The following is a 14,239-nucleotide window of genomic DNA, read 5'->3' on the forward strand; positions in this document are numbered from 1 at the left end:
TGAATCTTATTCTGATAGGAGGTGGAAAAGGATTTATTTAATATAAGATGAAATAGCAGTTGCTTTTTACTGCTTTTGCCTGTCATTACTGCTGCTGAAAGATGGAAGTTTCTTCAAATGCTTAACTTTTGGGTCTGTGGTTTCAATGTACATATAGGTTACTGTTACTTTAAATTCTTGTGTTTTTGTGTTTCATTGAATGTTGTCCAGATTACCTGTATGACTTAAATGTCTGTCCAACGGAAATGTGGGGCTTGTAGTTTTTTTGATGTAGGAGGAAAAATAAAGAGTATAGAACATACAGTTGCAGAGCCAAATAGGTCTTTGACTTTTTTTCTTTTGAAAAGGTGCAAAGTTCTTGTTTTCCCTAGAGATAGTAGGAATCAAATGGCAAAGAAGCATCATCTTTGTTTAGTGAGCAAGCGTTTTTTTCCAACCAATAGAATAGTTTGGGTTGGAAGGGACCTCTAAAGGTCATCTAGTCCAACCCCTCTGCCGTGGGCAGGGACATCTTCAACTAAATCAGGTTGCTCAGAGCCCCGTCCGACCTGACCTTGAATGTTTCCAGGGATAATTTCTTCCTTGTATCTAGTCTCAATCTACCCCCCTTTAGTTTAAAGCCATTCCCCCTTGTCCTGTCACAACAGGCCCTGCTAAAAAGTTTGCTGCCGTCTTTTTTTATAAGCCCCCTTTAAGTACTGATAGGCTGCAATAAGGTCTCCCTGAAGCCTTCTCTTCTCTAGGCTGAACAACCCCAACTCTCTCAGCCTTTCTTCACAGGAGAGGTGTTCCATCCCCCTGATCATTTTTGTGGCCCTCTTCTGGACCTGCTCCAACAGGTCCATGTCTTTCTTCTGCTGAGGGCTCCAGAGCTGGACGCAGTACTCCAGGTAGGAGTACTTGTTCTCTCTCTCAATACCATTTTCAGTTTCTTCTTGTGCATGTGTCCTTGATTATGTGTTCTTTTGCTTTTTTTGCAGTATATTCTGCTATTTCTCTCTCTCTCTCTTTCTCTCTCCCCTATTGAAGCAATACCCTGTGAAAGGTCGTGTCAACTCTTCTCCCACATAATTCACATACCTGTTCAATTTTGAATGTGCTTTGTTTTGGCTGGTGATATGTGCTGAAGTTTGAAGGCTGCTAATGTTTCTTTTCTCTGTATCCAAACATAAGTGTGATGGGTTCTTGTTAATGAAGTATAACATTCCCACTTCTAACTTCAGCGAGATTTTAACCCAGTCTATAATAATGGTGTTACATTTCAGTTTTGCCTAGTGGCTCCCAAAATACTCATGTTCGACATAGTCCACATTCAAATAAAATATTAAACAAGTTGCATACTTTGCAGACTTTACTGTATTTGTGACAACTTTCTCATGCTATCCATTCCAAACCGTAATTAATTTCACTTTGATTTTCTAATGTAGAATTTTTGCTTTTTGCTTGGTTTTCCTGCAGGCAGCTGGGAAAGTTCATTTACAAGATTCTCGTGACATGAGTCTGCTGTTTCTGTGAAATTTGCTGGTCAGAAGAGACCTGGCATAGTTTTCTCCCTGGAAACCTTCTTTACCATGAAGACATTGTACTTCAGTAGCGCTGCTTTTTATATTTTCTCATATAGAAATTCTATCTTTACTTGACTGAGGTTTTGCTAACATTGCAGTCTAATCTCAGAACATATATTTAAAGTATATTTATTATACCCAGCTGTTATTCATGCCCACCACCTTCTGTTTATTCCTCCATGAGATTTCAGTTTTAAACCCCCCAAAATTTTCCTCTGGGTCCAATACTTCAATACAGTATTTGGAGGGAAAGCTGTGTTCGAAGGTTACTTCATTTGTCCAGTAGATCTCAATACTATGTGCAAATGAACAACTTTTTCTTCCTTTGGGACTAGAAAGTTTCCCCAAATCCCATTTTCTGTTCTGGAAAATACCCCATTTTACACCAAATTAAACTATCCTATTTGTTTTCATGCAAATGAAACTATCATTACTTCCTTGGGTGCACTTGTTTCTTTAAGCAACAAATTTCTTGCTCATTTCTTTTTAGGTCATCAACGGTATTAGCTTTATCATCAGGCTTGCATATAAACTGGCGAATGGGGGAGTTGCTAGGAGCAGTGTTGCTACACTTTCTTGTAATCTGTGGGATTCCCCACCTTAATTATACTTATGAAGTTACTTTAAGAAAAACCAAAACAAACTCGCCTTCTTTTGGGGTCATTTTCATGTTGGTAGCTCTGAACAGTTCACAGTTTGTGATGCTTTAGCCCTTTTGAAAAAGTGGAAGTTACTATCTGGGTATGATTAAATAGATTGACAGGACATGATATGTAGGACCTCTTCCACTGTATGCTGAAATGTGTTTGAACATGAGCCAGCAGTGTGCCCAGGCGGCCAAGAAGGCCAATGGCATCCTGGCCTGTATCAGAAATAGTGTGGCCAGCAGGAGTAGGGAAGTGATCGTGCCCCTCTACTCGGCCCTGGTGAGGCCGCACCTCGAATACTGTGTTCAGTTTTGGGCCCCTCACTCCAAGAAGGATGTTGAGGTGCTGGAGCGTGTCCAGAGAAGGGCAACGAGGCTGGTGAAGGGTCTGGAGAACAAGTCTTATGAGGAGCGGCTGAGGGAACTGGGGTTGTTTAGCCTGGAGAAAAGGAGGCTGAGGGGAGACCTCATCGCTCTCTACAACTACCTGAAAGGAGGTTGTAGCGAGGTGGGTGTTGGTCTCTTCTCCCAAGTAACTAGCGATAGGACGAGAGGAAATGGCCTCAAGTTGCGCCAGGGGAGGTTTAGATTGGACGTGAGGAAAAATTTCTTTACTGAAAGAGTGGTTAAATATTGGAAGAGGCTGCCCAGGGAAGTGGTTGAGTCCCCATCCCTGAAGGTATTTAAAAGACGAGTAGATGAGGCGCTTAGGGACATGGTTTAGTGGTCATGGTGGTGTTGGGTTGATGGTTGGACTCGATGATCTTAGAGGTCTTTTCCAACCTCAATGATTCTATGATTCTGTGATTCTATGATAAAACATATTCCACTTTTAGAATGTCATGTCTTTTTTCTTTTGGGTACATTTATAGTTGCTGGTATTGTATGAAGCCTCAGGGGACCCTCAGCCACACCAGGGTAACTTCTCAGGATTTGCTTATGTTTGCTATGTCTCCAGTGCTACATGTTTCTAATTGAGTGTTAAAGTTGCAATGGCAAATGGAGGACCTTTTGATCTACCTAGTAACAAGGGACATGGACTCTGCTATTTGAGCACAGGGCAAGCATAACTGGGTTTTTGAGACCTTTGTGAAAGGAGTGTCAGCACAAACAAAAACTAAGGTCTGTGACTGCCAAAGGAGAAACAGAGACCAGACATAAAACTGTGTCTTGTTGCCAGAACTGCAATGAAACGTCAGATCCCCTTGCTAACTATGTTGAGTGCTGTAGACCAACTCATGCTTTCAGGCTTGTGGCTGCTTTCATAAAGGTTGCCATTGTGCCTAATTCCCTTGGAAGTCTTTCATTTGCTGTTTCATCCTCTTGAGAGTAGTGTGGAAATCAAGACCAAGAGTGCTATAATAGTTCTATTATGATAATTAACAAGAGCTTAATTTTTTTTTTTTGTAGTCATTAGTACATGCTGAACTTTTTAAAGCCAAAACTCTTAGTGAGATGTAAAGATTGTTTAAAAGTTATGGTGAGCATTCCTAATCCATTTCCCCAGGGTTTTGACCACTCTCCTTGTTGAATAATTTTGTACCAGACCAATGTAGACATGTATCACTGTGGGATCTGAAAATGTTTTCTGATTTCTTGATTCCTTACCCTCAAAACTTTTTCAATTTGTTCATACCAGAGCAAAGCACGTTGTTGGAACAAGGTTGATGGGGGATCCATCTATTCCTGATTTGAATCCACAAAATCTGGACCTTTCCAAGCTCACACTTTTTCAATTTGTGAGTCCTACACTGCTTTGCTGAAAAGCTGTCTCGATAACTGGTTTTATAATGTTTGGCACTGACAAGGGACCACTTGTCCAGTACAAAATGGATACCCAGAAGTTATTTTCTCTGCTTCTCTTCCACCAGGACAGTACACACTTTCTTGGTGGTGGCTACAAGGTTATTAGTGGTAATGAAATCCAAATTTTGTGATGATACTATAGGTCCAGTTCTTAAAACTAGGTTTCTTCCTACTTAGGTCTATGCACAGTCCCCTGTATGGTGTCTCTGTACAAGGTTCAGAAATGAAAACTGATTCCAGTTTTCACTTTAGCTTTTTATCATTACAGCTCTAAGCATGAGTAAGCTGTACTCCATTTCCACTTATTTCACAGATATTTTTGCAGAGTCATCAGTGAAATTCTCTTAGCTGTTTTACTGCTTGAGGGAGGGGCATGGGGGGAAAGTCACAGGAACAAAACAAATTGAAGGCATCAGATTGCTAGGTCATTGAGTGATCCCTGAAAATAAGGCCACCTAGTTACTTCCCTTGTTTTAGACAAAAACAGCCTGCTGCTCTGAACTGCCTCAGGTATAGATGTTTGGGTTTTATTGGGTTATTTCATATAACTATATTGCTTTGTTTGATGTGTCCATAGTGTTAACTTTTTAGCTTTGCTCATTTTTACAAATAACACCTAACAGTTTTTACTTACTAATTCAGAACTAGTGTGAAAGGGACTAGCAGGTCCTTGCCATCATATGACTTTGACAGAGAATTGTACTGTAAAGTACAATGAAGAAAAGTTTCAGTTTTATGTGCTGCTGCTGCTTTTCTTACACAGAATTGGTAAAGATTTGTGACTGATGTCATAACAGCTTGCAAAGTCTTTGGCCTACGTTTGCTGTTTTTCTGTAGAGAATCTGGCATCCACTGTTTGCCTGTAGTTTCTCCAAAGAAATCCTTGATGAGATCTAGATGTCCTGTGTTCCCCCCTCTCCTCCCCTTGTTCATCTTTGCAGGTTTTCTACCAGGTCAGTCAGTCTGTCTCTTCTGCTTCTAGTTCTTCGCTATGAGCATGTTAGTTCCAGTCTGCAAATCAAGGCGTTTACGTCAGGTCTGGATGATTCTCTTCTGGGGATAATGTTGCAGAAATTGTTAGAGCCTTAGCATAGCAGGCAGCTGAAGCAATCTCGCTTTCTATTTTTCCAGTTATTCTTTTGCATTGTGATACTGAATTCAATCACGTAAGATCACCAATTAGGGCAATGTTTCATTTTTATTTAAGCTGGTACAGCTAATCCATGGAATACATCTACTTTAGTTTCCTATGTTTTTGGGTGGCTGATCTAGCTTAGATTCTTTTTCTCTGACCTATGTACTTAGTTATTGTCATCTAATGTATTCATGAAGCCCTCTGCATTTGCTGAGGTACTAGAAAAATTGGCTGAGACCCTTGTTGCACCTCACTCTTTTTCTGGTGTCTGTCCTGGTTTCAGCTGGAATAGAGTTCATTTTCTTCCTAGTAGCTGGTACAGTGCTGTGTTTTGGATTTAGGATGAGAATAATGTCGATAACACACCAATGTTATAGCTGTTGCTAAGCAGTGCTTACACTAGCCAAGGACTTTTCAGCTTCCCATGCTCTACCGACTGAGAAGGCTGGAGGTGCACAAGAAGCTGGGAGGGGGCACAGCCAGGACAGCTGACCCCAACTGGCCAAAGGGACATTCCATACCATGGGACGTCATGCTCAGCACATAAACTGGGGGGAGTTGGCTGGGGGGGGGTGACCGCGGCTCAGGGACCGGCTGGGTGTTGAGCGGTTGCATCACTTATTTTTCCTGGGTTTTGTTCCCCTCTCTCTCTTTTGTTGTTTTCCTTTACATTACAAATTAATATTATTATATTTCAATTATTAAACTGTTCTTAACTCATGAGTTTTCTTACTTACGACCTTCTGATTCTCTCCCCCATCCCACTAGGGAGGGGGGGAGAGTGAGCGAGCGGCTGTGTGGTGCTTAGTTGCCGGCTGGGGTTAAACCACAACAATGTTTTAGGGCCATAAGAATTGTAAACTGTTGATTTATAGAAGAGTCTGGAGAAAATTTAGTCCATCCTTCTGTTCAGACCAAAATTATTCTTTTGTCCAGCTAAGTCTTAAAAACCTCCAACAGAAGAGGTTGAACTGCCTTCCTAGCAATCTTCCATTGCCTTCCTAGCAAAGCATTTTTTTGGTAATGTCTTAAACTGTCAAGACACAACTTGTGGCTGTTGCCTCTTGTTTTACCATCTGCCATTGCAAAGAAAAGTTTGGCTATGCCATCTTTGCATGTCTCTTTCAAATAGCTCTAGGTTGCTATTTGATTACAGCTTATCCTCTTCTTGGCAGACTGAAAAAGCATAGTTTGTAAAGCTTTTCCTTAGAGGTCATGTGGTCTAGGTTGCTCACCCTCTGGGTGGTCATCTACTTGACCCTCCCGAGTTTCCCTATGTCCTTCTTGACCTGGTGGGGTGAACAAAACTGGGCCCAGTATTGCAGGCATGTGTCTTCACTACTGTTGAATAGAAGGGAAGAGTAACTTCCCTCAAACTGCTGGCCACGCTTCTCGAATTTGTCTGATGCATAGTTTGCCTTACTGTGTTGAGAGTGCATTGTTGTCTTTCAGTTTGGCATCCATCATGACAAACATATCTTTTTTTCAGCAGGGCTGCTACTCAGCCAATTACTTCTGAGCTGCTTCTGAAGCATGGTGTTCTGCTCCAGGTGCAGATCTTTGTGCTTTCCACTGTTGAGCATCATAAGGGATTTGCTGGCCCAGTCCTTAAGGTTCTCAAGGAGGCAATCCTCTGAATTGAAGCTCTGCTCCAGCTGTATCCCCCATCCCAGATGATTTAGCATTGTTAGTGTTTTTTGTCTCATCATCCAGGTTTCTGATGAAAATGTTGAGCTTTATAGGCTCCAGTATTGACTCAAGATTACTTGACTTGTTTGACATTGAGTTGACAGCCAGTAGTTGACTATCTTTTAAGCTTGTTCACTTAGTTTTCAAACTATGTGAGTCAGTTTATTCAGCCTGTGTTTCCTTAGCCTGGAAAGAAGAATGCAGTGGGAGATGGTGCCAAAAGTCTTAATAAGGCAATGTGCATTACATCTATGTCTTTTCTTTCATTCTTGTAGCCAGGTATTTTATCATTTAAGGCAATCACATTGCTTGAGCATGATTTACCATGGGGAAATTGGTTCCTATTCTGGATTAATGTCTTTTCTTTTATGTGATTAGAAGAATACATGCTCCCATGATTTTTCCGAGGACTCAGCTGAGCCAGATCAGCCTATAGTGCCTTGGGTGCTGCTCCTTACCTTTCTTGATTGAAAATGGCTATGATTTTAGATTTTTTTTTTCCCCTCCCCCTAGCCATCAAGATCTCCCCTGATTTACCGTGATTCTCTGATAAGCAGCAGCCTTGCAATTGCATCAACCAATTCTTTTGGCACTTTCAGGTGTATCTAGTCCAGTCTCATACATTTATATACATCCAGCTTCTGTAGGTCATCCCTAAGCTGTAGTTCAGCCCCTTTCTCAGACAGGGCAAAGTAGGTCAGGTTGCTGAAAGCATTGTCCGGTCAAGCATTGAATATCACCAAGGTTGGAGATTCTGCAGCCTCTCTGGGCAACTTCTTCCATTATTTAATAACCCTCACTGTGCATGTGAAGAAACCTCTTTGTCATTGGAATTTCCTTCATTGCAACTTTTGACTGTTGGTCCTTGTCTTTTGGACATACGTCACATGCTTCAACATCCATATCATTTAATTGACTCTCTCCAATATGTTGATGTCTTGCTTGTACTGAGGAGTCCAAAACTGGACACAGTACTCCAGATGCAGTCTCTCCAATGCCAAGCAGAGGAAGATAATCACGTCCCTCAACTTGCTGGCTACTCCTGCTAATGCAGCCTTGTAAACACTTGGCCTTCATGGTTGCAAGGGCACACTACTGACTCATTTTCAACTTGTTATCCACTAGTGTCTTTTTTGCAAAGCCACTTCCTAGCCTTCGAGCCCCCTGCCTGTGTTGCTGTATTGGATTACTGAACTCTAGATGCAGGACTTTCCATTTGCCCTTGGATTTCATGTGGTTCCCGTTTTTTCCAGCCTGTCAAGGTCCATTTGGACAGGAGCCCTGCCCTCCAGTGTTTCCGTTGGTGTGTCTTCCTCCCCCTCTTAATCTGGTATGATGCACAAACCTGCTGAGAGTACATACTGTCCCATTGTCCAGGTATTTAATGAAAACATTGAACAGTATTGGCCAATATTGATCCTTGAAGGACATTGCTGGTAAGTTAATGGGGTTTTTTTGTGTTGTGGCTTGGGTTTTTTTGTTTGTGTTTTTTTTCTTTTTATTTTTTCCTTCTTTTTTCCCCCAAGAGCACCTTATAGTCTGCTTAGTCCATATCTCAGCAGCGTAGCTGTAAGAATACTATGGGAGACAGTGTAGAAAGCCTTGCTTAAGTTAAGCTAAACAGCATCTGGTGTTCTCCCCTCATCTACTGAGCCATCCATCTCATAGAAGGCAATGAGGTTATTTCAGCACGATGTGCCCTTACCAAATCCATGCAGGGTGTGCTCCCAGTTGCTTTCATGTGCTTGGGTACTACTTTGGGGAGGATTTTCTTTGATAGCTTTCTGAGAACTGAGATGAGGCTGACTGGCCTGTAGCTCCCTGCATACTCCATCTTGAACATGTGCATGATGGTTGCCTTTTTGCAGTTTTCAGGCACTTCCCCCAGTCATGGTGACATATCAAAAAGGATAGAGAGTGGCCTCACGGTAACCCTGGCTGTGGGCACCATGGGATGTATTTCTTATGGCTTTGTGGAATCTAATATGTCAAATCTGCTTCAATGGTCCTTTCTCCTTTACTTTGGTTCCACCACTGTTTTATGCAACTTACCTTTGCCCTTGTGATTACCATTGCATCTCTTGCTTCAGCATCATTCTTCAGATCAGGTACACCAACCTGTTTGTCCTGTCTTGTGATTGGATAGTTTGTAGGCCAAATCTCAATCGACCTACTCTGGTTACGTTATGTGGTGCTAGACTGGGTTTGTGACAATTCTTTCATTAAACATTATTTTGGATGCAGATCATGAATCTTGTTATTCCCAAGTTATCTTTCAAATAAAATGTCAAGTCCAAGTAATAGTGTAGGATGGAGCAGTTAATATGCTATCAAGACAGCTGCATAAATAATTAAGCACAATGTGTGCAAAGGAAACTTAGTTTTACTATCAGCATTTTGCTTTGGAGTTAATTGAACCAAAGATGAATATGAAGAGACTTAGGCATATGGCAGAAGTAATCTGCTCCTTGTGCATAACTTTGTTTCCAAATATTCTTATATGAAACAATGACAGTAGGTGGAGTCCAGATCAGTAGTAAGATACCTAAATATATGTGTTTGGTTTGTAAGTGCAAGTGTATATCTAAGTTCTCGTTATAGGCTTTGCTATAGGGGATGATTTGTCTCATCCTGAGGTAGAAACCTAGTGGCTGGTCCCATGGTTATTCACTAATCAGTCCATCTACTGTTGCCTAGATCTTTGTATCCTGTAATAGGAGTTTGCTTTCAGGTAGATATCTACATTAAGGGTGTGTTAATCTAGTGCTAAAGTTCTACCCTGTAAGTCAAAGCCCATGTTTATGTATTCTAGCAGAAGTTTTGTTACTAGATTAAGTACTGTTGACAGAAGCTGCCTTTCTTGTAATATTTTTTCATGTATGTTTAGAGAGTTTATGGGCAGGCTTTGGAGAGAAGGAAGAAAATATTGCATGGGATGTAATAAGGCCTGATTTCCTACATAGTTGCATCTCTTTCTCTCACTCTATTACTTTCCTCCATGATGACTCATATATAAAACTCCTACCAGTCAAGTTTGTGGTTCTATCTTCTCCTTAGCTTTCTTAGAGCTGCGGCACAAACTGTGCCCTCTCCGCCAGGTGACTGAGCTGGTAGGAGTCTCATCTCTCAAGACCTCTGCCCATTAAATGCGTTTGGAAATTGATAGGCCATCTTAAGATATTTCTAGGGGAAACACAGGCAATTCATGCCAAAGATAGATGCCTATAATGGAAATACTGTTCTTCAAAGCTTCGTTTATGAAGAGGGAAGGAGATCCATAGGTATTTTTGGGTATTACTGATTCCATCTTAAAACAGGTCTGAGTAGTATCCTAGGAGTACATCCACTGTCTTTTCTCTGTCTTTCTCTTCAGTCCATTTCTATTACTAAAGGCCATAAAGTTACAAATTAAAAATCCAGCAACAAATAAATAAAAACCCCTCAGATACTACGTAGAGTTAGTACTAGGAAACCTTTTGGGATTGTCTCAGACAGGCAGTTTTTCAGAAAACCTTTTTTTTTCTCTAGTGTGCACTCTTGCTTTCAGGTACTGCAACATTGTGCATATCAGAAATTAGAAGTTAAGATAAGTTAAAAACTGGACCAAAGCTACTAGAAGAGTCTGTGTGAACCTAAAAAGCCTACCACTCCTGTCCAAAACGTGTTGCTGAGCTTCCTTTTTTCATTGCTTAATTTATGACCTTATGTTGCAAATGCTGCTTGTGAATGAAGAGTTGTCGGTGGGATTTCCATTTGGAGTTGTTCAGTGAAATCAATTCAAAATGGAACTTTGCAACTGATTTTATTGGTTAATGATCAGAAACTTCATATAAAACCTACTTTCTTGGGTGAGGAGTTGTAACTTTTATTTCTTGGATTGTAAACACCTCAGAAAAGGGATGACAAGCTAAATGTTTACTTTGGTTGTTGATGTAACTGGGTTTCTCTGTCAGAGCTGCTCTTGACTTCTTTCAGCTTTGAATAATGAAGAAATAAAAGCAGGAACAATGCATTGCAAAATATAACTTATAGTTTGGCAGTATTCACTTCAATTACTTATGTTCCAGTAACTCTAAGTTAAAGATGATAACGTGGCGAATAATGAAGTAGTAAAGATGTCTCCTTTTGGCATTAAATGAACTTTTTTGGGGGGTGAAGTAGGGAGGGGGGAAAAAAAAGCTTCATCCAGAGAATTGTGCTGTAATTGAAAGTATTAAACAACACTTCTCCCTTCCCTCCAGAAGCATTTTCTGTTTGCATTATACTAGATTTTTTCAAGGTACTTCTTGTTAGTTCAAATAGAGCATTATTTGTCTCTTCTGCATTGCCTGTTGTTTTAACTTCATGTGACATCTTCATTCAGATCTGTTCCTTTCAAGTTTTGTAGCACTGAGAATTTTCCACTGACTATTTGTGAAGGTAGTGCTCCCTACCTCATGGTCCTGCAAACTTTGTAGATCTTAGGCTTCAGTTTACATGCCTAAAACTTCACAAACTGATTAGGAAATATAATTTGGATCCTTGTACTCAAAAATGAATGGTCCTTTTTCACTGAGCACAAACATTTGAAAGGCCTACTGTTATCCTTAATTAGATGCTTTTGGTGTTTTAAAGATCATGGTGATATACAACAATATCCAGTTTTATTGTAATGTTGGGGTTTTTTTGTTGCATCTTATTTGATCATATTCTCATTTTGTTTGAATTATCCTAATGCCTTGTGCTGATGGATTGCTGCTATATAAGTCATACATGAAAATAGTGGCTTTTGAACTCAGGAAAGATCATCTTCTTAAATAACATTAAAGGTGGTTGCACTTCTGACTGCTAATTTCAAGATGAGGCTCACTAAGAAGTTTTCCTGCAGTAGCTGCATATGAAGTCCTTGAGAGTTACTTTTGAGAATTACTGGCCTATAATCTTGGGATTTTTTGCTTACTGTATAACTTAACATATATTTCAGTCAACTTTCAGGGTGTACTAGGTAGAGACACTAAAGATTAATCTTTTAGATTAGTCATTAGACTTAATTTTTTTTTTCTCCCCTTGTGTGTGACTTGAATTACAATTTGATTAAATTGGAAACAGTTAAGTTGCACAGCCTTTTCCATTATAGATGGTCATGTATTGAATAAAGAATGCATAGTCATTCCTGTAATAATTTAATCACGTTTTTCAACTTTGTTTAAGCCAGATCTTTTGCTTCAGAAGCCTGAAATGTGGTTCTCATAAGATTGGAAATATTTTGTAGAGCTTAAATAGCCCTTGAAGTTGACACAAACAGCTTTGTGGACTTACCAAGCACTGGTCTCTGTTCCAAGTAAAGCACATGTGTGATCATATTCCAACAAGGGCAGGCTTCTGACTCTTCATTTGGTAACTGCACCTGTAGTTGCAAATGGTAAATGGTTATTTTGGCAGATGCTTGTGTATGTCGTAGTTCATCTTGATGACTTCTTAATTCATAAATAGTCACTTTACGAAGTAGCTTTATACTCAAGGAAAAATATGGGAGTTTGGTCAATCAGCCAGTTCCAAAGTGATAGCCTAATAATATTTCGTATATGGTAAATACATGAACTGATGAACATGCCTTGTTTGGCAGCATACTGTTTCATTCCCATCACTGCATTCAGATAACCAAATAATTTAAGAAAAGTTATAAAGGTGAGCATAAATATTTGTCTGAATGATCAAATCTTGATTAGCTTTAGCTGACAAAGACTGACAAAGACTTCTCCTTTAATCTTTTGAAAATTTCTAGAGAAGTAAGTTATGCTGCACTTAAAATGAGGAGCCCACCTAGTGCTGGAAGGCAATCTAGTAATTAGCATGTTCCTTTTGGCCTCTGGTATTTTCTTTGGGGTTTTATTCTGGTTGTTTTTTGTTGGGTGTCCTGGTTTCACCTGGGATAGAGTTCATTTTCTTCCTAGGAGCTGGTACAGTGATGTGTTTTGGGTTTAGGATGAGAATAATGTTGATAACACACCGATGTTTTAGTTGTTGCTAAGCAGTGCTTACACTAGCCAAGGACTTTTCAGCTTCCCATGCTCTACCGACTGAGAAGGCTGGAGGTGCACAAGAAGCTGGGAGGGGGCACAGCCAGGACAGCTGACCCCAACTGGCCAAAGGAACATTCCATACCATGGGATGTCATGCTCAGCACATAAACTGGGGGAAAGCTGGCCAGGGGTCGGGGCGGGGGGGGAAGGGTGTGCTGCTTGGGGACTGTCTGGGCATCGGTCGGTGGGTGGTAAGCAATTGCACTGTGCATCACTTGCTTTGTATATTATTATTTATTATTATTATTATTACATTATTATTGTTGTTGTTATTGTTTTATTTCAATTATTAAACTGTTCTTATCTCAACCCATGAATTTTCTCACTTCTACTCTTACGATTCTCTCCCCCATCCCACCGTGGGGGGCGCCAGGAGTGAGTGAGCAGCTGTGTGGTGCTCAGTTGCTGACTGAGGTTAAACCACGACATTGGGTTTTTTTGGTGGTTGTTTTTAAGTGATGCTGTGCTCCCGTAGTTGAGGCACACAGAATTTGTAAAGGCATTCATGCAGTAGTTCCGTTTGTTTGGTATTTTTTCTTTTGTTTGCCTTCAAATAGGTTTCAACTGAATCTTTTCAGTGGACAGTGTGAATAATAAATTTTAAAGTATTTGCCTTTAAGGTAGAATAGATCTTACTGTCCAGTTCATCACCATATATTTCTCTGACAAAAACTGAAAGGTGCTTTCTCTCAGTAGTAACATGTATCAACTTCTACAACCTATTCAAACATCAAATATTGAATTGGACCTCTGTTTACTGGAGATGACAGCTGTTTGGGGACGGTGGTTTGGGTTTTTTTAACAATTATTCTATGGGAAGGTATAATAGCAGAGACAGCTATGTACATATTCGCTGATCTGTTGTAACAGTATCTTATTCTGTCTAACAGCAAACATGAAGTTAGCATCAGAAGAGCCAGTCCCGTTACATGAAGAATTTATCTACTGTTGTGGAGCTGCTACACATGTCTTAAAGTGTGGGCCCTGGAAAGACCTCTCAAAAGATGAAAGTAAAAATCTACCCAGGCTGTTATTCATGATTATTCCTGGTAAGGGTCTTTTTTTTTTTTTTTTTTTGTTGCAAGTCTAGAAATGTGATGATTGGAAAGGGTATATTCCATTTCGAAAATCTCACTAGATAAGTGGTAGAATTTTGGCCTGTGTGTATGGCCAAAACATCAATAGTATTACAATGGGGAAAATTCTTTGTTATGTTTGATTACTACTGTTATCTGTATTCATAATGGTGCCGTAAGGTAAAACTGAGAAATTAGGATGTCTCACTCATTTACTCTGTGGTGGTGGTTGGCTGACAGCATTTAATTTTTTTTATTTC

At 40.1% G+C, this 14,239-nt stretch overlaps 1 protein-coding gene across 2 annotated transcripts in view; it reads left to right on the forward strand.

Annotated features, from left to right (window-relative positions):
* LDAH (lipid droplet associated hydrolase) overlaps nucleotides 1-14,239 on the forward strand; it is a 139,788-nt gene that overhangs the window by 4,252 nt on the left and 121,297 nt on the right. For both annotated transcript variants that reach the window (XM_076332705.1, XM_076332704.1), the window contains exon 2: nucleotides 13,794-13,952. In XM_076332705.1, coding sequence (XP_076188820.1) covers nucleotides 13,794-13,952 — 159 coding nt within the window. The remainder of the gene's footprint in view (nucleotides 1-13,793; nucleotides 13,953-14,239) is intronic.

The sequence above is a fragment of the Aptenodytes patagonicus genome, chromosome 3 (assembly GCF_965638725.1).
Source record: "Aptenodytes patagonicus chromosome 3, bAptPat1.pri.cur, whole genome shotgun sequence".
Taxonomy (NCBI): domain Eukaryota; kingdom Metazoa; phylum Chordata; class Aves; order Sphenisciformes; family Spheniscidae; genus Aptenodytes; species Aptenodytes patagonicus.